Source organism: Perca fluviatilis, chromosome 18, assembly GCF_010015445.1.
Source record: "Perca fluviatilis chromosome 18, GENO_Pfluv_1.0, whole genome shotgun sequence".
Classification (NCBI taxonomy): domain Eukaryota; kingdom Metazoa; phylum Chordata; class Actinopteri; order Perciformes; family Percidae; genus Perca; species Perca fluviatilis.
Window position 1 is genome coordinate 24909498 of NC_053129.1, and position 24912 is coordinate 24934409.

The window sequence follows — 24912 nt, forward strand, 5'->3', positions numbered from 1 at the left end:
AGAGGCTTCATCACTGTGGCTAGGAATATAATTGTAATGAAATGAATAGAAATGTCATCACCGTTGGCAGAATCCACACCTGTGGCTAGAAAACTTAACACCGTAGCAAACTCAAACCTCCCACAAGTAATGAAGGTATTTAAAACCTTTTATCGTACCGTTCCTCTCGTGCTGTGCCTGCTAAAAGTATCTGCTAAAAATGTAATTTAAAAAAAGCAGCAATCGGCTGTTTGTCATAGAAGCAGTCCAGTTGAGAGGCATGGGATGAGGCCTCTCACCTGATGGTTCATTTCGGAAGCATGCAGACCCTGTATGTACGGGCTGGTCTTGAGCAGCTTTTGCAGAAAGATGTTGTCTACTCCATTGCATCTTGGTCCAACTGTGCCAGAAGTCCTGTTAATACAGGCCTCTTTTGCTGTTATGTTCTATGTATCTTATGCAGGGCATGCAGTCCCATCCTGGTAAACTAACGATAATAATGGTAAATTGGCCTCCCTTCAATATTGAGCACGTAGGTGCAAAGCTACAAACCAAGCTAAACATACTTCTAATAAAGGTTTGAGACAGGAGTTGGCCTTTGAGGTCTCTACTCTCTAAACGTTTAAAATGGTATTGGACAACAAATTCAATGATAGTTACAAATCAGAAAAAGATGAGGTACTATCAACAAGAGATAGACCCAAAGATATTGTAAACATGAATTGGTACAGTAACTAGCTAACCAGATTCACAAGAAAATGTTGTCAAATTAATTCCTCATGCCAGAAAGAAACAAAGCAATCAGTGAAAGACCTAAATTAAGTCCCCTTAGGAAGTACAGTATAGTCATTAATCTACTTAGCCTACACATAAAGCCACAGGAGTAAAAGTACAAAGAGTAATACATTAACAGTTAGCCCAACAGTCAACGTTAGTTAAAATGTTGTTCTAGCAACACAGCTAGCATAATAGCTAGCGTGGTTGGCAGTAAACTGACCACAGAAAAACTGGACTCACAAATCAACAATCACAAAACAGTTATAATAGGAGTCATACCTAATACAGATAATGCTCCAACAAATGCATTAGAGGAATAGATAAAAGATTCTTGTCAATATTTGTTTGGTCACAGATCTGACAAAATGGTGGATGTAACAATATAACTGCAACAGAGCTCGGCAATGACCGCCCGCATTTTGAAAGGCTCCAGTTCCAGAAGTGATTTCCCCCCAATTCAATTGCTCCATTAAGATAAAATAAGATAAGATATACTTTATTGATCCCACACTGGGGAAATAAAGGCGCATAAGCCATTGTTTCACAATCTCGTAGCTTGTGGTAAGTCTACCTAGGATGGTCAAGACATTATGTCAAATTAACAAAATCTGAATATGAATGGTATTTTTTTTAACTTCTGGAACCACACTGTTTGAGCTCTATGGAACTGTGCGAGTAGAGGTTGCTATTGCAAGGGATTGTCGACTGAAACTAACTGTTGGTGTTTCGGAGGGCTTTCTGATTGAAACGTTTGTACAAAAGATATTGTCATGTCAAGTACGAACAACATATATTGGTAAATTGGATATTTACCTCCATTCGCCCTTCCTGATATTATTGATCTGCAGTTTCTCCAAATCATGAGAAAGATACAGTGTGTACAGAGATGTCACCAGCATGGACGGCAACACACACACACACACACACACACACACACACACACACACACACATAGGCGGCAGCAGCTGAGAATCTTCATGCAGTCATGACACGTCATGTCCAAAACTCTCAGAGCTAAAGAAAGATGCAACTCTCTCTGTCTCTCACCTCTCCCCCTCCCCTACCTCCCCATAAACCCCCTGCAGTAATAATAGCTTGAAGGTGCTATGCCTTTCAGCCCCTAAAAATAGACATCTAGTCCCTTATGTTTACTGAAGCCAATCACTCAAATAGCCAGCCACCCAGTCGGACTGTTCCAGTTGGCCGTAATGTTTAAGCTCTTACTAACATCTGATGAAGTTATGTCCATGTTAGCTTGAGCATGGGAAGCCGGGTGGCGATTTACAGGGGATTAGTAGAAAACAGTTTAGTTCTGGAGTGCTGTTCCTCTTTATTTCCACCAAGGATGTTTGTTCTTTTCAGTTAGAAATAAAAAAAACTAACATATTTTTAGGGAAATTTAGTTAAAGACCCTTGGTCAATTATCTATCCATAAAGGCCTTAATTAATTTGTACCTTCACAGAATTACCTCTGCAGTGGTTAGATTGAATAGTGAGCTTTCATTCATAGTGTGTTTCAGCAGATATCGCTGATCCAATGCCAACAGTGCTAACACTAGACTAACCTGCTATTTCTATTGTGAAGTTTTAAGAATAGCATTGCTAAAGCAGCATGCCTGTTAATTCCAGCTTTTTGAGCACTTGACACTGAAACAGGAATCTGTTCTCATTTCGATGCTAAGCTTCCAGTTTCTTTTAACCGATGTTTTTATATTTTCTATTCTTATTTAAAGCGACACTATGTCACTTTTCCCGCTTCAGTCCCCCTACAGGTTGTCTCATTGGAACTACAGCTGCAGCTAAAAGTTACATAGTGTTGCTTTAACTGTTGCTCAAAAGTTTTTCTTGCTCAGTCTGGTTAAACAATTGTACAGGGTTTTCTTCTCCATGTACAAAACATGACTTTTATTTGCAAACCCTTCATATAAAATAACCTCTACTTCAAGAGAGGACTTTTTACACCCTAAAAGCATGAAACCGTTCACAGATACAGTCAGCTATTTGACTTTACCCAATCAAGCTTTTGTGGCAGAAGATTCCAAACTTTTGAACGGTAGTGTATAAATGCATAAACAAATTAAGACACACCCACTGACAACCTCCGAATGGGTAAGCATGTGTGTGCACAAGTCACCTTTGCAAAATCCTCAAAATTGTATGATGCATGATTTCACGTATAGGTGGCGCTACAGCAACATAACATACTCATTTTGTGGTTTTGAGTCTGAGTCACTTGAAAATTTGCACAATTAATCCTTGTTAAAAGCCCTTATACTCCAAGGATTTAGATGTTCTCCAAGACATTTTTTATGTTGATCTGGATCAGATGTAGATTAAAAGATTCAAACAAGTTCTATTATTAGAGTAATTCATTTGGATAATTATGCTGCCTATCCGAGGGACTTTCCAAGTGATTTTGGGTTGTGTCTGAGTCTTGAATGAAGCCTTTGAATTGGTAATGGACTGCATTTATATAGCGCTTTTCTACCTTACTGGACAAAGCACTTTACAAAGTAGCATAGGGTTGGCTAATGTGTCAATGTTTTTTCCATAGACTTTGCCAAACAGTTTATGTCTCTGGGTATATAAGGGTGTTTTCAGCAATGTTTAAATGTGCTTTATATTTAGATTCATACTGGATATTGGTGATATTTGAATTTTTGCTCCGGTCAGGTTCTTTTTTTTTTTAAATCAATGAACAGATTATCATTGTCATATAAAATAGTTTATACCATGATAGAAGATTGTTTCCATATGAATCTGTTATACAAGTTAAAGCAACACTATGTAACTTTTAGCTGCAGCTGTAGTTCCAGACAACCTGTAGGGGCACCGAAGCAGGAAAACTTACATAGTGTTGCTTTAACAATGTTCTGCAAGTACTGTATATGACAGACAGTGTACAGTGCCTTAAGGAAGTTTTTTTTTTAAGCTAAGTATTGTCTCATCACATGAAATTGTATGCATGATTGTTTGTTTTGGGAGAATTTTTTACTTTACTCTGCACACATAATTTCCCACCAAAAGCTTTAAAATTAAGAAAGGGCACTACTACAGCACGTTGACATAACCAGTGCCCATGATGATTATAGCTGGTTTTATATAACCCCTATATGTACAAATATAACCCATTTTATACAATTGTTATTTCACAGTTTTTTTTGTTCACATGTACTGGCCAAGCAAGTAACTAAATGAGCCAGCTTGCTGTTAGCGAGCCAGTCAGTCAGCCAGTGAGTCAGTCTGGGGCCTGGAACCCGAGCCGGCAGAACTATCTATAGTTTATGGAAGTGGGAGGGTGACAGAACGAAGGTACTAGGCTATCGTTTTAGTCTCTTTCTCTCTCTCTGTCTCTCTCTCTTTCTCCCTCTCTCTCTGTCTCTCTCTCTCTCTCTCTCTCTCTCTCTTTCTCCCTCTCTCTCTCTCTCAGTTCATTTAGGTTACATTTCATAGAGAGGAAGAGAGTTTTCAAATTCAGAAGTGTGTGGAAGTACAGACGCGTGGGTGTGAGGGAGAGAGGAAATTAAGTGTGTGTGTCTTACAGTGTGTGAAACTGAGGATTGGAAAGTGAAAGTAGGGACACAGGTGTGAGTGTGTGTGTGTGTGTCTGTGTGAGGAGACAAACAATGGCATTAACTCGCCTCTGTCCTCTCATCTTTTTCCTCTTCTTCCTCCCTCTCTCCACACTCGGTCAACACTACCGAATTCATCAACAACTTCAACAAAAACAACAACAACAACAACAACAACAACAACATCCTGGCAACTACGACAGTTTCAGCCCTACCTGCCACCTAGGTGAAGAAGGGGAGTTGCTGTGCGACCAGTGCCAGCCTGGGTACACAGGACCACGATGTGACAGGTAACACACACACACACACACACACACACACACTGAAAAACACACTGATAGAAAAACACACTGATAGAAACACAATTATGCTTAAACTTTATGCCGTTATGTTTCATTTACTGGCTTCAAGCTAAATGTGGAAGTGTAGCTAAGATCGTTATTACCAAATACAGAGCTGGAAATCACTCACTTCATCATTGTTTATCAAAACCTAGAAATGCACATCCATAAATCTAAATTCAATTCTGTGTTGAAAGTTTAGCAGTATTTAAATAACAGTTTGGCCCATTACATACAAAGTATGTTTCATGACCTAATTGCGGCATCAGAACAAAACTATCTCCATATTTAATTTCAAATATGGATAGGGGCGCTAATAAAGCCAATTTTAGTGTTATCATTCTTAAAAAATGACTATTTGGAAAATAAATCAGGTCTGTAGTCAGCCATTCCCAAATGACAACAGAAACTGCTGCTCATTAACCATTTTGTGAGTGCTCTATGTCTCATTGTCCATCCAGCTTTCTGTCCACAGCCCATTTAATAGCTGAGTGACATTCTTGTTCCATTAGCTGTGAGCTTCTTTACCAAGCCAGTACTAATGAGAAGTCTCTCTGGATGCTAGTCTTGTTAAAACTTCAGGCTATACTGTCATGTGGAGATACAGACTGAGTAAATATAAACTTTTCACCACGCAGGCTCACTGAAATACATTTGGACTGTTTTGTATTGAACTGAAACTGCCCACTGCTGAATTTGTCAGTTAGTATTCAGTTAGTCTACAGTATATCCACGACGTTCCACTTCCCGGGATTGCTCCGTTGCCATTGGAAATTCCCCCGGATTTCACTCTTTTCAGACGGATGTCCGTTACCTTCCGCTTTCTTTGTGTTGGAATTTTAAACTCCGGTGGATTTATGAGGACTATGATTAACTGCTCCTCAGATCTCTGCAGGGTAAATCCAGACAGCTAGCTAGACTATCTGTCCAATCTGAGGTTTCTGTTGCACAACTAAAACAACTTTTGAACGTACACGTTCCACCAAAACAAGTTCCTTCCCGAGGCTATTTTGCAGCGGCACAGTGTCTTTCCCGGTGCTTAGCACCGCCCAAGACGATTGTGATTGGATTGAAGAAACGCCAATAACCAGAGCACATTTTTCTCCCATCCCTGAATGCTGTGGTGACTAGCCTGACCCTCCTCCGCAGCGCTGTGGAGGAAGGTCTGGCAAAGCAAGGCTAGTATTCAGTATATTTTAAGTTTTACCACTTTGAAAAACATAGGTATTTTTGTTTTTGTTACTGTTATCTGTACCACTTTCTAGTAGGTCTCTTTTTGTAAAGGGTTTATAAGTTGTAATTAATGGTTTTATTAAATGTTAATAAATAATTTCCTAACGCTTTATTGCTAATTTATCAGCCATTAATAAGAACACTTGGGTTGCCAGGTTGTGAAAAATCAGCTTTGGTAGGTGTTAATCCTGTCTATTTGTTCATAATGCAGTTATAAATGTTGGTAATATATTAATAAGTACTCATGATTTTCTTGATTTCTAATAAACCAACTCTGAAATAATAAATGTTGGTAAGTCATGAATAATAAAATGTTTTTGATCCATCAAGTCTGCAGTGGTAAATGTTAGGTTGTTAATACGTTTTGGTCCAAGTAAGTGGCCAAACAGTCCACCAGTCAAATTGATTTTTCCCAACCCAGCAACCCAACAGTTTTTTCTTATTAATGACTTCTTACATACCTATTTACTTTAAATTACACCTTAACAGTAGTTACAATGTTAAACCCTCTAGAAAGGGTGGAAGATACTGAGTTTATCAAACTAGATCTGGTGGGGACTCAGAAACAAGTGCTTATGCTCCTGACCCACAATTAAAAAGAACTGCTCCTCTTATAGCCTGCTCATTTGCTAGACCCATACTGTATCTCTCTCTTCATAGTATTGGCTTGATTTTCCTATGGTTGGCATTGAAGGCACTGGACCTTATATCTCCTACTGTGTGTTCATCCTTACATTTTCTGTCACTGAATTTCTGTAGATTGTGCATCATCTCCTGTGCATGGTGTCAATTTTACTTGTTGACAATAGCAACTGAAAATGCTTTCTCAAGCTGGTTAAAAGTTGAATTTCTATTCTGTGTTAGGTTGGTATCTACATTGAGAACTATTATAACAATTTTAATCTCAAGGATGAAACATTGTGCTTTAAATAGGTTGCACTTCATCCAGGCCTGTGCTGTGTGTTGCTAGTTAAAAGAGAGCTGCTTGTGGCCACGGGGCTCACAGGGCCCTCAGCTCGCTGCCTTGCATAGTCTGCATGCCTCGCCATGCTGTCCACAGCAGAATCTCTCCATCTGCCTTTTAGTCTTTTTATACACATCATTTGCCGCTAGAAAGCAAACTGACTCGTTGTCAGTCTAAACTTTGTCCGTCAACGAAAGGCATCCACATTGTACAACCCAGCCAATGACCAATATGGTCTTGTGTCAACGGAAGGCCCAGCCAGTACATGTTGACTGCTCCAACTCTCTTTCTGAAGTCCTCCCATGTCCCTCCATGAGTGAGAATGTGTGTTTTAATCCAATAATGATCAGAAGGCGTCATCAGAGCCACTTATTTTCTAAATTGAGATGTTTGTTTTGGGGAGATTGTGTGCCAAATGTGTATGTATATGTTTGTGTGTGTATATGTAAATATGTATCTGTCTCTTGAATATATAGAATACATCTGTTTATGTACATTATTGTGTGTGTGTTTATGTGTGATGTGTGTGTGTGTGTGTGTGTGTGTGTGTGTTTGTGTGTGTTTGTGCTGTTCTGATGCCATATGGTGCCTCTATAGTCAGCGAGAGAAGACAGCTGGTAAACAAAAAGGAGAAAGAAAGAGAGACTGTTGCATTGACTCATAGCACATAGAAGCTGACAATGTAAAATAATATTTTATAACTAATGACAGTATTAAAGAGGTAATCAGCAGTTGGTTTCTTGTTCTATTAGTCTAATTGATACCTGCTAAGTGCTACCTGCCATTTCACTTCATTATCTACAGTGCTATTGTTGTTGTTAGTGGTAATTAATTGTAATGTGCCAATTTGTCTGTATTATGGGCTTTCACGAAATAAGCTACTCTATTCCTCCTATACTAATAGACTATCCACTCGCTGCTAAGTGATTCTGCTTTTCAATTTCCTGTCTATAAACAGCCATTTAGAATTTAGCTGAAAGCTGTTTAATGCAACTGCCTTACAAAAAAGTGCACTAAAACACTGAGTTGTAAGCTGCTATTTAGTGCTACCGAGGGTTTGCCAGTATATCCAGATGTTATTGGTCTGTAAAGGTATTTCAGATTTTACACATTGATTTTGGTATTATGAACCTAGCTGTTCATAGTCTATATGATGAAAATGAGGCACTCAGTAGATCAATGTTTCATGTTTAAAGGAATAGGAAGCTGTGGTGATGGCTATGATTGTTGTTAATGTTTTAATATTGATCTCAACAAATTGAATTGTAATGATAACAACGATGAGGCCTGGACCAACATGCATCCAAATAGTATAAAGGTGTGCATACTTCCACTCAGACCTCAAGTTGAGTCAGATTACTTTTTGATGAATTAAGGACATGAATGTGTTGGTTGTAATGATTAATGTAATATAAATGGATATTTCCATTGCCCTTTGATCTATATATAAACAATACAAATATGAAACTTTGGGATACATTGAATACCATTTTATTTTAAAGAGCACAAAACAATTACTTAGCAACTGTCCACAGCCTTGATTGAATTACTGAATTACTTTTTGAAGTTACTTTCATCTAGTATAAGAAGATAAAAGACTATATATATATATATATATATATATGAGGGAGAGACAGAAATTTGAAATGGCTGTTTTATGAGAAAAGTGCTGATACTTCCAGAGCTCCACTCACTGACTGCATGTCACAATTGATCCTTAAAACTACTGAGATTTAAAACTCCATGATGGAACACAAAGTTCCATCATGGAGTTTTAAATCTCAATAGTTGGCAGCCTCAAGTGTCAGCAAGGTTGAGTATTGGAAATTGTAAAAGTTTGTCATAGTGAAACAAAAAATGTCCCTGCCGTAATACACATAGATTAAAAAGTAAATTACAAAATAACTTCATAATGTTTATTTATATGAAAGTCCCATTTTACCTCCTGAAAACAACCTGCCCCAATTTCTGCTTTAACAGGAAATATACAGTAGCAAGTTGATCTCAAAATGCTTTGAAAGTTATGGAAAAAAATGTAAGAGGGAGGAGCAGAGGCTGTTTCCCCTGGCGCCGACTCCCCATTTATAACACTAAAAATAAAAGAACATAACTGTTAGGATCCCAACCCCTCTCTTTCCCTCTGTAACTCTCTACCAGTTGTGCTCACCGTCCACTTCCTGTACACTCTGAAGGCTTTGACCAGGTGTCTGACCCACCCCCAATATATCTCTTTCAAACACTCTGGACTCTCAACTAAAAATACCATCACTTCCTCTTTAACTCCAAGTAACTACACACACATGCTGACAGTATGTGATAAAATAGAATAAAAATAAAAACCTCAAAAGTGTGAATTAATCTAGCATATAAAACGAAATACAAACACACACTCCTTGCTCTCTTCTCTCCTATCAAGAGGTGAGATTGCTGCCAGTACAATTCTCCACTTGATTAGAGAAATGTACTAGCAACACACACACACACACACACACACACACACACACACACACACACACACACACACACACACACACACACACACACACACACACACACACACACACACACACTTCAGCAACATGCACGCACACACAAGGTAATAAACCAGTTCTATTGAGTAGCAAGGAGGGTCAGTGGTAATAATGGCTGGCTTGACTCTTTCTCTCTCTCTCTGTCCTTTCTTTTCCCCCTCTCTCTAAATTCAATTCTCTTTTCAATGTGAAGACCTTTCCCCCCTCTCCATCTACCTCTCTCTCCTCTCCTCTATTGACTCTACATCTCCCTCTCTCTCCTCTCCTCTATTGACTCTCCATCTCCCTGTCTCGCCTCTCCTCTATTGACTCTCTCTCTCTCTCTCTCCTTTCATCTCAATCCCCTTTTTTTAGCCTGTAGAGCTTTATTTCAGCTTAGGCCTGTTTTATTTGGTTTCAGTGGCTCTTGACACGGCGCAGCACTCTCCGGTTAATATATTTCACACCATCCGGGCTTACTCTTATTATTAATCAAACAAAAGAGGCTGAAAAGCAAAAATGAAAATCTTGGAATGGCATGAAACTTCACATGTATGTGTCCTTGTCCTTGCTCGAGGGTGCTATCAACCATATTTTTTATTTGTGTTGCCTTTTTCTTTCACTGATTTTTTTCCCACTGAACACAAAGGACTTGACAACATGAAAGAATTAAAGTATTTTATTTATTTTTTTATTTTTTTATCCCAATTATTTTCAGTTAAAACGTTTGCCTTCCACTGACACCACAAAGACTTCAATCATACATTTTTACAGATAAAATGTATCAACAGATGGGAATAACCTCTAAAAGACATGGATTTTATTGTATCACATTGACTTTGTGTTTTTAGCAGGAGTAGTTTTTTTTTGCTGCAGGTTTATTCAGCTATATGAGTATATTTTTTAAACCTGGAGAGTCAGCTGCAAATACCCTGTTTTGGAACCAACTGCCTGAAGACATTAAATCTCAATTTTTTTAAATCTTTTTTATTTTAACTTTCATTTTATATCTGTTGATGTTTCATTTGGCTCAGTTGCCCTCCAGCACTTTTGTGTGTATCTATGAGTTAATGTCTGTGTGTGCATGCGTATGGGATGTGAGTGTGGGTTTAATATGAATTATACAACAGCCTTCAGCCGGACAGTCTCATTGGTCAAAGACACACCCATAACAATGCTGATGATTCCCATGGACTCTGCGAGATGAACTTTATTGCTTGTTGTTTTTGTGACTGGAATAGAGTGCGGATCGGGCCGCATTTTTCTGTCCGAGCCCGGCCCGCGTCTGACAGGCATTAAGATATTTATATCCGAGCCCGACACAGTTGGCAGCCTCAAGTGGCAGCAAGGTTGAGTATTGGAAAAAAATCTAGTTTTTTTTCTCATACTAATGACACATACGTTTGTTTGTGTGGAAAGCCCGCTTTTATTAAGCAACTGTAGGAAGGCATTCGGAAATGTCAACAGATGAGCGCATCAGCGCACACAGGGCAACAAATGCACGTTAAAACAGGTGCGCACCTACATAAGTTTTTTTAAATTTAAAATGTTCAATGCGTCGGCTGATGTGACCGAGCCCGACCCGAACGTCATTTCTAAATATCTGTCTGAATCCGGCCCGTTGTGTACCGTCGAGCTCCGTTCGGGTATCCATCCTCTAGATTGGAAGTATGGGTACCAGCTCTTTTGGGATGAGACCTGCTGTCATTGGTGATATTGTATTCGGAGATTAGTATGTTCATGTCATACAAACTTGAAGCTGAATAAACAATATTTTGATGATATTCCCCTGCTTGAATCTGAGAGTTGTTATGTAGTTGTTTGATACGAAAGCAGATGAAGTGAGCCACTGCATATTTTCTTGCAGATCTTTTCAAGTATTATTTGCTACATGAAAGCAGAGATATTAATAACCACTTTCAATAAGATCTGATGCAGTATTATCCCAAACTAAAATTGTATTCTGTGAAAGAGAATGACAAGATGACATTTTTGTTGCTACAAAGTCAAAGCCAGTTGGGATGGTGATCAATTGTTGAGGCACTTTAAAGCCCCTATGTGTAGAATGTTATGTGATTATACAATCTTTCAGATTATACTGATGGCTTAAGTCTTTGCTTGTAGAAAGGAGAGATACTTTAAAAAAAAAAAAAAAAGTGTCCTGGGAAAGTCGTTTATGTAGCATTTTACCTATATGGGTTGATATGCTTATGCAATTTTTGATGCCAAATAAATTCTAGAACCTCCAAATTATTCCAAAATATCCTAATTTTATGAACGGTTTAACACTTTTCCCGAGGTAGCAGAACATGTTTACAGTAAATCCAATACCAAACAGCATTATCACACTGTTTCTGTGTCCCTCCGCTGCCTCCTAGATGTTCCAATGGATACTACGGCCAGCCCACTGTACCAGGGGGATCCTGCCAGCCCTGTGATTGCAACGGCAACCTTGACCTATCCGTATCTGGCAGCTGTGATCCAATCACAGGCCAGTGTCTGCGCTGTCGTCAAGGTTATGGTGGCGTTTCTTGCGAAAGTTGCGCTGACGGTTACTACGGAGATGCCATCACAGCAAAAAACTGCCAGTGTAAGTAAACCGATTAACAAGACGCATAAAAATGGGGTGGCTGTGGCTCAGAGGAAGAGTGGTCGCCACATGTCTAAGTGTCCTTTAGCAAGACACTGAAGCCCAAGTTGCTCCCCGGATGCTGTATGTATAGCTGTCCACTGCTTTAAAGTGGCATGTTATGCATTAAGGGAAAAAAAGCACATGGAGTCTTTTACAAATTAAAAGTTGGACTTGTAAGCAATAAAAAACACCCTGTCATGTGATGCAGGGAATAGTGGACCCAAATGCAGAGATAGGCAGGCAGGAGAAGGTTTGAGCTCGGGGGTTTATTAACAGAAAAACCAGGCCGAATGCTAAAGGGAATCCAAACATGCACAAATGCAAAAACAAGACACGAGGAGTACAAACCGAGGCAGGCAAAAATAAGTCCAGACTTAATGTCCCACAAAAGAACAGAATATCAAAAAACAGGAACACAGGGACTGCAGGAAAGATTCTACACACCAACACGCTGACTGCAACTCACTGACAGCAACACACACAAACTGACAGGGCAAGGACACAAAATAATCAGACAAGAGACAAGGGGAACACAGAGGCTAAATACATGAGGTAACAAGCAAATGAGGGACAGGTGATACAGCAGGTGAAACACATCAGGGCGGGGCAGGACAATCAGACAATGTGGGAAAACACAGGAAGCAAAACCAGACAAGACAGAAAACAGACTATCAAAATAAAACAGGAAACCGAAACACACCCTACTCAGAATAATACACAGTCAAAACAGGATAAACAGAAACATAAACAATCCTCACAGAAACATACACAATCAACAGGGAAATACAGGAAACAGAAACATACATACAGGCAACAGAAATATAAACAACCCCAACAGAAATATCCACAACCACAACCCACCCTTGCTCAATGTAATACTCACAACGATTTTGCTGCTACAGCCTTATTTGGTCTGGTATGAACAGTATCTCCTGGTGGCTAATGTTAGAAAGATTTTGATACATATTGCTGTTATTATTGAGTTAGTTCACTGGCTTTATTTCTCTGTAATTATAAATCTGTAATTGCCACTTGTGTGGCCACAGTGGCCGCTGTTCAGCCAAACTTACATATAGGCTTTAAAGTCCAGTATGATGTGATATGACCTTATTGCACATTCCAAAAATACAGATTTTTACTGTATTAGTTTTTGGTATCACTGTCATAATGTTATTTAAAGTTTGATTAGTTGACAAATCAGACATTGTATCAACATCCTGACTTTAAAAGAAAACGCCGACTTATTGGGAATTTAGCTTATTCACCATAACCCCCAGAGTTAGACAAGTCGATACATATCCTTCTCATCTCAGTGCGTGCTGTAAGGCTGTCTGACGCCGCCAGCGGCATCAGGCCAGCACAGAACATGCAGGTGAATGGTTCCAGTAATCCTACTGCTCCGAATTGTGACAAAAGTGACAAAATAACGCCAACATGCTCCTATTTACATGTTGTGATTTGTAGAGTCACAGCGTGTACAAAAAACAATGTAACATGAGACACAGCCATCTTATAACCGTAAACAAACCGGGAACTATATTCTCAGGCAGAAGAATATAGTACTTGGGCGGAATGATTTGCTTTGCATCAATCTGTCTGAGAATATAGTTCCCGGTTTGTTTGGTTTTGTGTTTTGTTACAGTTAGAAGATGGCTGTGTCTCATGTTATGTTGTTTTTTGTAATCGATGTGACTCTAGAAATCACAACATTTAAATAGGAACATGTTAGTGTTATTTTGTCACAATTCGGAGCAGTAGGATTACTGGAACCATTCACCTGTATATTCTGTGCTGGCCTGATACGCGCTATCAGACTAACAGCCCTATAGCACAGAGAAAAGAATGAGAAGGATATGTTCGACAATCTAACTCTGGGGTTATAATAAATAGCTTCCCAATAAGTGCGGTTCGTTTAAAGCCCCTATTTGTAAGACTTGAACATGTTTTACTTTGGTGACGTATGGTGGCAGTGTCAAAAACGACAATGTAGTCTACTGCCCTCCATCCCACACAGGCCGACACTGAGAATAAATTGGGTAAAAGCAACATATCGATTAAACCAGTTTGTCTTGAGATTTTCTATGAACCGCATGACATCAGAATTCTTTTAAATATGCTGTAATCAGATAAAGAATTCTAAACATAGGGACTTTAAGAGGGAAAATATAATCTACTTTAAAAAGAAATCATTATAAAAAAAAAAAGAGCCAATATTGCAGCATTGTCTCAGCAGGGGCGTTACATTGAACAGTAGTATTTCCTCTATGGAACTCAATTTTAGCAAAATGATACCTTTAATCCTTTTACTATAACACTTGAGAAGCTACACCATCTGGTGTTTTTGTGTGTGTGTGTGTGTGTGCGTGTGTGTGTGTGTGTGTCGGCAAGCAGCTGTGCCGGTAGGAGGTGTGATGTTGGAGCAGCCCACTGACTGCCAGCTGTGTTCAAGAGTGAGAATAAAAGAAAAAACTATACCTGTAAAAAAAAAAAAAAAAAAAAAGGTGGTAGAGACTGAGCAAGAGAGAGATGGCAGTGAATACAGACATACTGTACAGATGGTGCTTGTTTGTGAAGATCTTCCTTAAAACCTTTGCTGTTGACAAAAACAGTGGCCCTGGCAGCGAGACAGGCAGAAAGACAGAGTAACAGAGAGACACCTCGCTAATCGACAGACAGGCAGGTAGACAGGCTCATGGGGTATTAATGTGTATTTGATAGTTCATTGTTCTGTAGTTGTTTCCCCTCTCCACCCAGCTAAATGGTTATTGATTAATCAGCTTGATCTATTGCTCTCCAACAGTGCTGATCGGCTGCTTGTGTCTTGGAATCGGGGGGTTGTTATTGATCCTGTATGAATGACCACCAGGAATTATTACAACACAACTCTCTCTCTCTCTCTCTCTCTCTCTCTCTCTCTCTCTCTCTCTCACTGCTTCTGTCAGTCTATCTCTCTGCCGCTGTCTGGCTCGTTCTCCCTCTCGCTCCCAGTCTTAATGAATTTTATTGAGTGGAGCAGGGGAGTTCAGGCCGAGTCCATTTGTGCACAATTAGACTGTAAAGATCCTTTACTTTTTCTTTTGATGTCAAAGTTCCCATCTGCGGACATTTTTGCTGCAGCCATTTTGTGTCTCCCCCTAATAGTGGTTCGGAGGATGGAAAATGGTTTGATTTTGCAAGAAAACTTGACCACAAAGCAATTTGTTTGAGTAATAGATTCAAGAAAATGAACTCCTCTGACCATTTCTCACATGGGGAAAAGTCATTTCCAAGTTGTTGTAAAGATGTGTGAATTGCACTGTCACACATTTGTCCAATCACTGGAACAAAGTGGAAATGTAATAATTCAATAATATAATTATGCTTCCTGTGTGTCTGACACTTTATGAATGTTTCATAGATGCTTCATATAGTCGATCAATAAACTATTAGGGGATCCTTGAGAAACCTCACAGTTCTAATTTTACCACTCTTAATGCACTGCCTGGTATAGTTCTCTGTGCTGAGGCTCTGGCTTTTTATTGGACAGATATAGGCCCCAAAAAAGTTGTAAGGTACAATTAAAAGGCCTGAAAAAGGTGAAGAGTCTGAACTACTTACTCCTGGGAAATCACAAATCAAGGTAGCTTTTAATAAGTCGGAAACAATTACAGCCTCTTTTTTTATCACAGCGTGTGAGTGTCATACAGTACAAAGTACAAATTTTTCATAATTATTTTATGATCATACCTTTTTGAATTGCAACATTTCTACTTTTCTTGTCATTGGTGACAGTAAACAGAAAGCTCAATGTGAAGAAACAAACATTTCATTTTACAGTATTTTACATTGTCTAATTTGGGGACAAAAAATATGATGAAAACACAACCTGATGAAATTGAGAAGTTTGTTAAACTCCTCCCCCAAACAGTAATTGTCCTATCATAGCTTAGCAAATGTAATTTAGGCACATCAGGCCTGTTGAGCTTAGGATTCCTCCACCTGTCAATGCGGTGTGCGCTCTGGAGCGATACTTATATTGCAGGGTGGTGTCTTTCCAAAATGAAAAACACGAGAACGTTTGACACAACTCAAACATCAGTTAGTCCTATTACATTACACAAAGTTACTTTGTGCTGCAGTGGCCAAACAATCATATATCAAGCTTGTAATTGACGTTTTAATGCATTTATTACACAAGGTTCTGTCTCACTGTTTTTGTCCCTCAAGACCTCTGAACACCAGATCTCACAAGCATGCTTTTAACAGAAACTTTACACTTCTTCTATGTTCAGTTGTTTAGCTATAGTCGGGATTCAATTTGCTATTGGTACAGTGTGTGCTGTACTATATGTACCTAATAGATTGTACAGCACCTGGACTTCTCACCAACGCACCATTGTACCGCTAATGAAGTAGAATAGATGCTGAATAGCGGCTCCTGCAGTTTGTTTATACGACCGACTGCGGATTGCTTGGAAACAGAACATAATGTATTTCAAGTTGAAAAAAAACTTCACCGTCAAGGCCAGAAATGAAAATAAAAAAACACACAACAAAAAGCAACATTTTATCCCACAACAAGGCTTGCATTGTAGCATCTGACAGAACGGAGTCCAGATGGTCCCCGAAGGGTGAAGCTCGGGGGGGTGAAAGATTGTGTGTAAGAGAGTGTGTGTGAAAAAGAGATGAACGTATATGGGCATTTTTCCTTATGTGTTTTATCAGGCATGTGTGTGTTTGTACATCTGCGTGTGTGTGTGTGTGTGTGTGTGTGTGTGATGTGTGAGATAGAGAGAGGGCATGCGTGCCTCTCTGCATTCGTGTGTAAAGCATAAATCAATGATCAATCAATGTTGTGTACCGTATGTGTGCTTCTGCATATTTCTGTATGTGTGTGTGTTCGTGTGTGGGGACATCTGTTGTACCCATCTCTCTCACACTTTCCCATCCCACACTCAGGTCGGTCCTTCTGTCTCTTTTACATCTAACAGTAGAGAGAATGGGAGGAGGTAAAACAGGCGAAGCATAGTACACATTTGTGTCGATGTGATGTGAAGTGTGCTACTAATTTCTTGAGAAATGTGCATGTGTTTTTTTTGTGCATTTGTGTGTGTGTGTGTGTGTGTGCTTCCAACAGCCCATCCACCAGATGGGAGCTGTGATGTAAAACTTTTAATTGTATATCTAAGGGGATGATTGGTGTGTGTGGGTGTGTCTTTTTTCACCTTCCCATAGGATTTAAACAAGTTAAGTAACGTTGAAGTATCACAGAGAGAGAGAGAGAGAGAGAGATTTGAAAGGTTGTATATGGGCATACGTTTTTATATTTCTGTAACCCATTCAGGAAGCATAAAAACTGCAAGCACATGGCAAAGGCCATGAATTCAAAGCCAGAGAAATGAGGTTCGAGACAGAGATGAGAATCTTCTTATGATTGATAAAGTTCTAGTTAAAATGGTAAATGGACTGCATTTATATGCACCGTTCTACCTTACCCGACAAAGCGCTTTACAATTTGCCTCTCTTTCACCCATTCACACACACACACACACACACACACACACACACACACACACACACACACACACACACACACACAATCATACACAGGCAGTGGCTGAGCTGCCATCGGTGTATGAATGTCTCACCATTGGGAGCAACTTTAGGTTCAGTGCCTTGCTCAAGCACACGTTGATATTGGATTGAACCTCCAACCTCGGGATTAAAGGACCTACCTTCTGAGCCCCAGCTGCTCAGTGAATGTACTGTCATCACGAAAGGGAATGAACTGAAATATAACCTGCTTTGTTTTGACGTTGATAAGACTGGTTCAACAAGTGTTAGTCTTGTGTACCTTGTCTTTTTAGGGGAATGTATTCCCTTTTATGTGGATAGTTTAACTGCCACGTGTGTCAGGAGCATCCTCTTGCGTTTCATACTCGTCAGAGCCAAGTAGTGCGTCATTCATCGTTATTCATGTCACAAGCTGTATTTTTCACTCATTCTTTTTCCTGTGCTCAGGAAATAATTCCTGTCAATGTTGGTACTGAACACCATCTTTAATCAGAGACAACAGGGTACATTTTGAATATTATGTGGGTGCTTTTTTAGCCTTTATTATTGACAGTGGAGAGATGGCAGGAAATGAGGGAGAGAGAGAGAGAGAGAGAGAGAGAGAGAGAGAGAGAATGAGAGAGAGAGATGCAACAAATGGACTTAAACTGGAGACATTGTGGTTAATGGTCAGCGTCTTAACCCATAAGCCATGACAGGGTTCATTTGTTAAATGACTTACTATTTAGCCTACCCATGCATCAAGAGCACCTGCTTTGTGTTTAATAAGTCAGATTCCAGTAGTGCTTTCTCCATTGTATTTTATTGCATCTTCTTCTTTGCCCTATGGGGCCCTTAAACAGTTTTTTTTTTAAATGTTAAAAGTTTTCTTTCTTAGCCAAAGTGTGGATTTACACATCAGTGAACATTTAAGACTTAAAGATCTTGATGATATCTAGATGTTGCTGAACCAGTGTTGTGAATGTCAGTAGCTGCATTCTGCATTCAGGAAGCTGATCTATTTCTTTCATTTCAGCTGAACTACTAATTCAACTTATTTTTTTTATCTGGCAACATGTCAGAAGATTTGTTAAAATTGTCTGTATTATTGACCCAGTTTTTCCAGTGTTTCATTTTCCTTAGCATATTCAAGGATGCATTTTCAGACTATCAGACAGCTTTCAAAAGCCCTAAGTTTTTAGTTTGCTTCTAAATTAAAGACCAATTTCAACAGGTTAGGTCAGTTTTCATCTTCTCTATTGTTGTCAGTGTTTTGTTTAATTGAAGGAGACAAAGCGGTTCACCCAATCTTGGTGATTGCAGCTTTTTCTGGACGGAGGACTCAAAGCTCTGCTTTTTGTTTTTCCTGAGGGCAGATGTGCACTCTCAACAACAACAGATCTTCTTCAAAATCTTCATTCTCAAATGAATGAAAATGTGATGTTGTCCTCCATTGCAGCCTGGCTTTGTCATTTAGGCTTAAACTTAAACTGGGTGTGTTTTTAATATACAAAATATAATCTGGCAAAACGTTATCAGCCCACTAGACTGAAGAATCTATTTGGGCAAGAGAAGATTTTCTCCAAAGTGCAGTCAGAAGGATATAAAAATGCATATCGGCAGCTAATCCTGAAGAAGACCTTAAGCAGGATCTGAGCTTATTCAGCCGACTTTAGTGTGAAGTAAACACACTCACCAACGTGTGTTTGTAAATGTTAAACCAATATGTGTTATTATATGTACTGTTGTAGAAATTCTGCCATTAGGAACTGATCATTGATGTAAAATATGCTCTCTCCTGCAGCCTGCCAGTGCCATACTAATGGCTCTGTATCTGAGGTCTGCGATAAGGAGACTGGACGGTGCCATTGCAGAAAAAATGTGGTTGGACGACAGTGTGACGAGTGCATAGTAAGTATTTTGACGGATGTCAATAATCTTTACAGATATTGCCAATATGTGTTGACGCCATTCCTGTGTAGACTTTTTATTCATTTATTTTCCACATATACTTCCCCTGGTGGCACTTATTTTTCTTGTTGTAATCTTGCAATATCATATGTGTGCATTTGACTACTTGTGGTCTCCAGTGTTCTAACCCCAACAACAATCTACTGTGACAAAGCTTTTTTGGTATTATACCTTATTTTTTCTCATTACCTTACATCAAATTTATTTTTTGGTTAACCAGATGTGGTCTGCCAATAGGTCAAAAGCTGATTTATGTTCCTTCACATTTTAATTTACTACTAGTACTGTTGTACTATAAATGGGGAAATATAAGGAATTAAGGAAATACTGCATAGACACCCCTAAGTCCTTGTTACTTGTTATCCAGCTGAAATCAATCCGTTATCAGAATCAAGTAAATGTTTATTGCCAAGTAAGTACTAACAAGGAATGTGCCTTGGTGGTTGGTGCATACATAAACCAACATTAATATGAAATTGAATGTTATGTATATGTATGTCTGGTATCAGGCCGTGATAGGTAAAGCCACACATGTATTGTTTCTGCAGGGCAAAGAAGATGCAGCATTATATTAATATTTCACACAAAAGGGTGTAAAAAATATGTTATTTTTGGTCAAACATAGTATTTTTTCATTCTTTTATTAACAGTAATATTGTGATAATAACACAGTGATTATGATGATGTTAAATAACAATGTTTTATCTTCACAAAAAGAGACAGGTTTTTGTTTTGTTTTCCTACTTTTACTTTTTTTCACTTGTACTTTCAGTTTCTTTTGTTTTTATGTGTCCTGCTCACTCATTCTCATTGGTCCCCCTCTACCCATCTACATTGTGATTGGTCCAGCCTAACTGCTGGTGGGATGCTGAGCGTCAGGACTGTATTCCCTGTCGCTGCAGCCCTCACGGCTCTATGTCTCAGCGCTGTGATATCGAGGGCCGCTGCATCTGTCGCCCCGGCTTTGTGGGCCGACACTGTGACCTGCGTCGCCAAGGTTACGAGAGGCGGGAGACCCGGAGACCAGTGGAACGCGTTCCCATAGAAGCTGTTCAGCAGAGATGGGGGGGGGTCCCCCGCACAGGGGGTTGTCCCAGGGGGGCGTACAGGCCTAAGACAGGGGTAACACACACTGCATGGTGTGTTTTAAGTAGCATGGGTGTGTTTACTTGGTGTGCAAAAATTTGTTTTGCTGAAAACACATTTTACATTTGTATCAAGCATTGAACTCTTTGTGTTTGTGGATGTGATGGTTTTTGACCCATTTTTTTTTAAACATTGCATGGAAAGGGAGGTGTGAGTCACATGTGTTCTAAATAGAGTTTTACTAGCACAGTTGTTTTCAGTGATTTTCTCTGAAAGACACTTCTGTTTGAAGATGTTGCTGAGTGTTAGCATTATTGCAAGGGAAACGCACAGAATGAGCGATCTTTAACACATTTTAATATTAACATGCCAATGTACAATAGAAAATCTTATCTTAAACTCTTTTAAGTAACTTAAGATGTTTGTTGTTGCTTAATTGGTGTTGTAAATGTCATTAGTTTTAGGCAAATCATGGTGATTATGATTTTTCTCTGAGGTAGCCACATTCTGCATTCAGGAAGCTGTTTTTGTTTACATTTTTAGCTGAACTTTACCTAATTAAATTTTTTGAATAAGGTACAGTTTGTGAATGTCTGGGTCCAGTCTACATGGTATTGTTTAGTTTTTTTCTGAGCAGCCACGACGAGGCATTTTTCATCATCCTTTTTTATCCCAGAATAATACCGTGAGAAGGTCAAAAAATCTTGAAAAGATTGAATCTCTTCACACATAAAATCACACATAAAATCTTTATTCCCTAAATTGTTCCCTTCTCTTTTTCATTCCATCTTCAGAAACAAGTGTTGCATCTCATCTCATTATAACCTACTTGTCTCTAAGTTGCTTGAGTGTGTTTGCAACTTGTCTAACCCTAAATCCACTACATATTCTTAACTCCATTTACAACCTCTTTGTCTGTGTTTCTTCAGCCTCAGACTCACGGCATTAGCACAGGTGGAGTGTGTGCCCCGTGTCACTGTAACTCGTTTGGTTCCAAGTCGTTTGACTGTGATGAAACCGGTCAGTGTCGGTGTCAGCCGGGCGTCACCGGACCCAAATGTGATCGATGCTCACGAGGATTCTTCAACTTCCAGGAGGGAGGCTGCACACGTAAGCACAGAAAGTGGGGTAGAAAGAACGGTTTCTTTAAAAGCAGTTGCCAAACCCTGTTATCAGCTCACAGAACAAAAGTATAGCTCAATCCACTCCAAACCCCGACAAAGTCAACGCATTTAGATTTGTCCTCTGTTTATACTGTAATTTGCAATGGAAGTAATATCAGCAATCGCAAGACGCTGTCTTTATTAAACTGCTGCTTTGCTCTTCTTTCTTTGTAATTTAAAGTTTACATAAACTGTCTGCAGAGAAATTCCATTTAAGAAATCTATTGTGTAATTTCAAAAGGGCATGTGCATTAATTCAAACAACGGTGTCAGTGTTATAATTACAGCATTGCAAAGCAAAATCTTTTTGCTCACAAGCAGGGCAAAGCTAAAACATCTTGTCATAAAACATAACAAAATGTGACAAAAGTTGTTATGAATGTGAGTGGCCGGCTTAAGTTAAATGAGTGCTGCTTTGTACTAAAAAATAAAGTACTTTGGAAGTGTAGGCATTTATTCCAGTGTCACATGGACACAGATACAGTTTGTTACTAATAAAACTTACAGCAATTACCTTATGGTTTGAAATATCAGTGCGTCCTGCAGTAGCCACAACATCTTATAAAAGTCAGACTTGCAGAAATGATCATGTATTTTTGACATTACGATGTGTTTTATAAATAGTGTAGCAATTTCCCCCAGGGTTATGAAGCATACATCTTGGCAAAGGCTATAGCTACATCAAACAAAGACTACATGCATATATATTTAGATGATGGAATGAACAAATTAAAGACAGAAAGAAGGAAGTAGGGAAGCAATAAAGAACAGACAAGAGAATTGTCTTTGAAGGTTGAACACAGAATAATAATGATGACCAATAAATTATGTAGCTAATAGATTTCTTAATTCTCTTGGCTGGTGAACAAGCAAAACAGCTGATAATAATATGTGAAGAATATTTAAGGAAGACACCATTTGAATCAAATGTAGTCAATTTTACAGGGAATGTAGTAAATGTGTGTTTCAAGAAACCCATCAAATGTTTGGTAGACACGCATGCAGTTATGCAAATTAGACAGCTAATCTTCAATTTACAGCAGGGCATTTTGGCTTTAGATTTCTGTTTATTGACCGTTATTGACTTTCTTTCTTTCATTTCCATCCTGTTATCATAATCAGTGCTTTACATATAACTATGAACATTCCAGCATATATAATTTCCACAGTTTTACTGCAAACCCTTCTTCCAGGAGCGGTGATTCAAAGTTATATCAGCAGGGATTTAACATCAAACCCATGTCTGTACTCACACCTCAATTTAAAGTTTTTCCTAAATTGTTCAGCATGTCACTGATTTAAACTTGCAGCATGCTGGTGTTGAATGTGTTGGTAGTGAAGATGGAATTATATTTGCAAATATAGCATACGTGTGAACATTTTTTTTTTTTTTAAACATTAAGATGCTGAACTCTAAAATGAAACTAAAAGCAGTTACATTTTTAAAATGTTTTATTTATTTTTTATTTAAATGTCAGCAAGATCTGCTAGTGGTTAAAGGGGTGATAGAATGCAAAACCGATTTTACCCTGTCATAGTTGAATAACGACGGTGGGTAAATAGGACATACATAGAAGCTCAAAATCCCATTGACATCCCTTTACTATGAAAATCTCATATTTTGAAACTGCCGCTGAAAACGGGCGAATCTCAACAAAGGTCACGCCCCAACATTTACATAGGCTACACAACTGACCTGAGATCAGGTAGTCTTCTGAATCTAGGTCGCGCAGACCTCTGCTATTCCATTACAAAATTCACTTCTGAAACTTTTTTATGCGAGAAATCAACTATGTAAAGCTCAAATATGGGCCGCTTTACGAAAATGGATGGCTTTGTCCGACTGTGTGTCAGAGTTCAGCGGCCGGTGCTGCCTGTGTTGTTGCCTCGCCGCCCGGCTTGCCTTCCTTCACAGACCCCAGCCTGCTGTGAGCTCAAGTGAGCACCGTTACGGCTGGCAGCCCACAACAGTCCATACCTGAGCAAAGTCACCCTTTTTGGGGTAATGGACTACCAAACGCCGCTGCTCTGACAGAGCTCCAGGGCCTGCAACTCCCCTCTTCCTGCTAGCTAAATGCCCGGTGTATGTGAGTGAGAGCGTGGTCAGCGAGCTTGTTACGCCAGCAGTCTCTTACCACAGGTTCCAGTTAATCTTTTAATGTGTGTGATTATAATGTGTTGAGTTATTTAAACGAACGATTGGGGAAATAAACGCTGCAAGTCCGTGAGTCTCATTGATAGAGCCTGCGGCTGGATGGAGCTCTATCAATGAGAGCTAGCTAGCCTCCTCTTAGAATTCCTCTGGAATTCACAAATATTCATTAACTTGAAATCGGACACCGTTGTTAGCTTTACAAAACATTTAGGTAGATGTTGTATAAGTGGCGTGACGAAATTCTAACTGTAAATATACTCGAATTACGCCGAAAATGAAGCTAACTATCCGTGATTTGTAGCTACACATAGCTAGGATTGAAGGGACTTGATTGAAGGGAGCTTTATAAGACCTTTAGGTAGATGTTGTGTAAGTGGCGTGACATGTGTGTAACATGTGGTAACACACAGTCTTACGAAATTTGCAATTAGCCATCAATTTTCGTAAAACGGCCCATATTTGAGCTTTATATAGTTGATTTCTTGCTTAAAACAGTCTCAGAAGTGAATTTAATAACGAAATAGCCCGACAAAGAATGTATAACTTTGCAGTGTCTGAAATATGAGACCTGCTGTCAAGTCTCCCATGTGTTTCTATGTAGTTTGCTCAAACCAATCAGTGCACAGCTCATTCTAAATATTCATGAGCATACCATATTTCGAAGAAAAGCTCTTGTTCCAAATAGAGCCATATTCACAGGGTAGTTAAGGGCCTAATAAAATAGCATTGGGGCAATTTTCAGCCCAACCATTGTTACATACCCTATTAGGAGACATTAAGGAACAGTGTAAAATACCCTATATAATCATTCTATCACCCCTTTAAGGGAAGTGATTTTCATGTGTCACAGCTATCTAGTACATGCCTCTTGTGGCCACTGTTTAAAGGTTACTTTAAAATGTGACACCCAACTTAGACTAATGCTAGCTTTAATAGATACTCTAGGTACTGTAGTCTACAAGTCAGATGTAATTGACATTTCAGAGTAGTAGTTATT

The 24912-nt window shown here is 39.1% G+C and overlaps 1 protein-coding gene across 1 annotated transcript in view; it reads left to right on the plus strand.

Moving 5' to 3' along the window:
- lama2 (laminin, alpha 2) overlaps window positions 1-24912 on the plus strand; it is a gene marked incomplete at its 3' end in the record, with an annotated part of 199379 nt that overhangs the window by 99419 nt on the left and 75048 nt on the right. The window contains exons 20-24 of the mRNA XM_039781351.1: window positions 4532-4618; window positions 11755-11966; window positions 19345-19451; window positions 20361-20633; window positions 21527-21707. Coding sequence (XP_039637285.1) covers window positions 4532-4618; window positions 11755-11966; window positions 19345-19451; window positions 20361-20633; window positions 21527-21707 — 860 coding nt within the window. The remainder of the gene's footprint in view (window positions 1-4531; window positions 4619-11754; window positions 11967-19344; window positions 19452-20360; window positions 20634-21526; window positions 21708-24912) is intronic.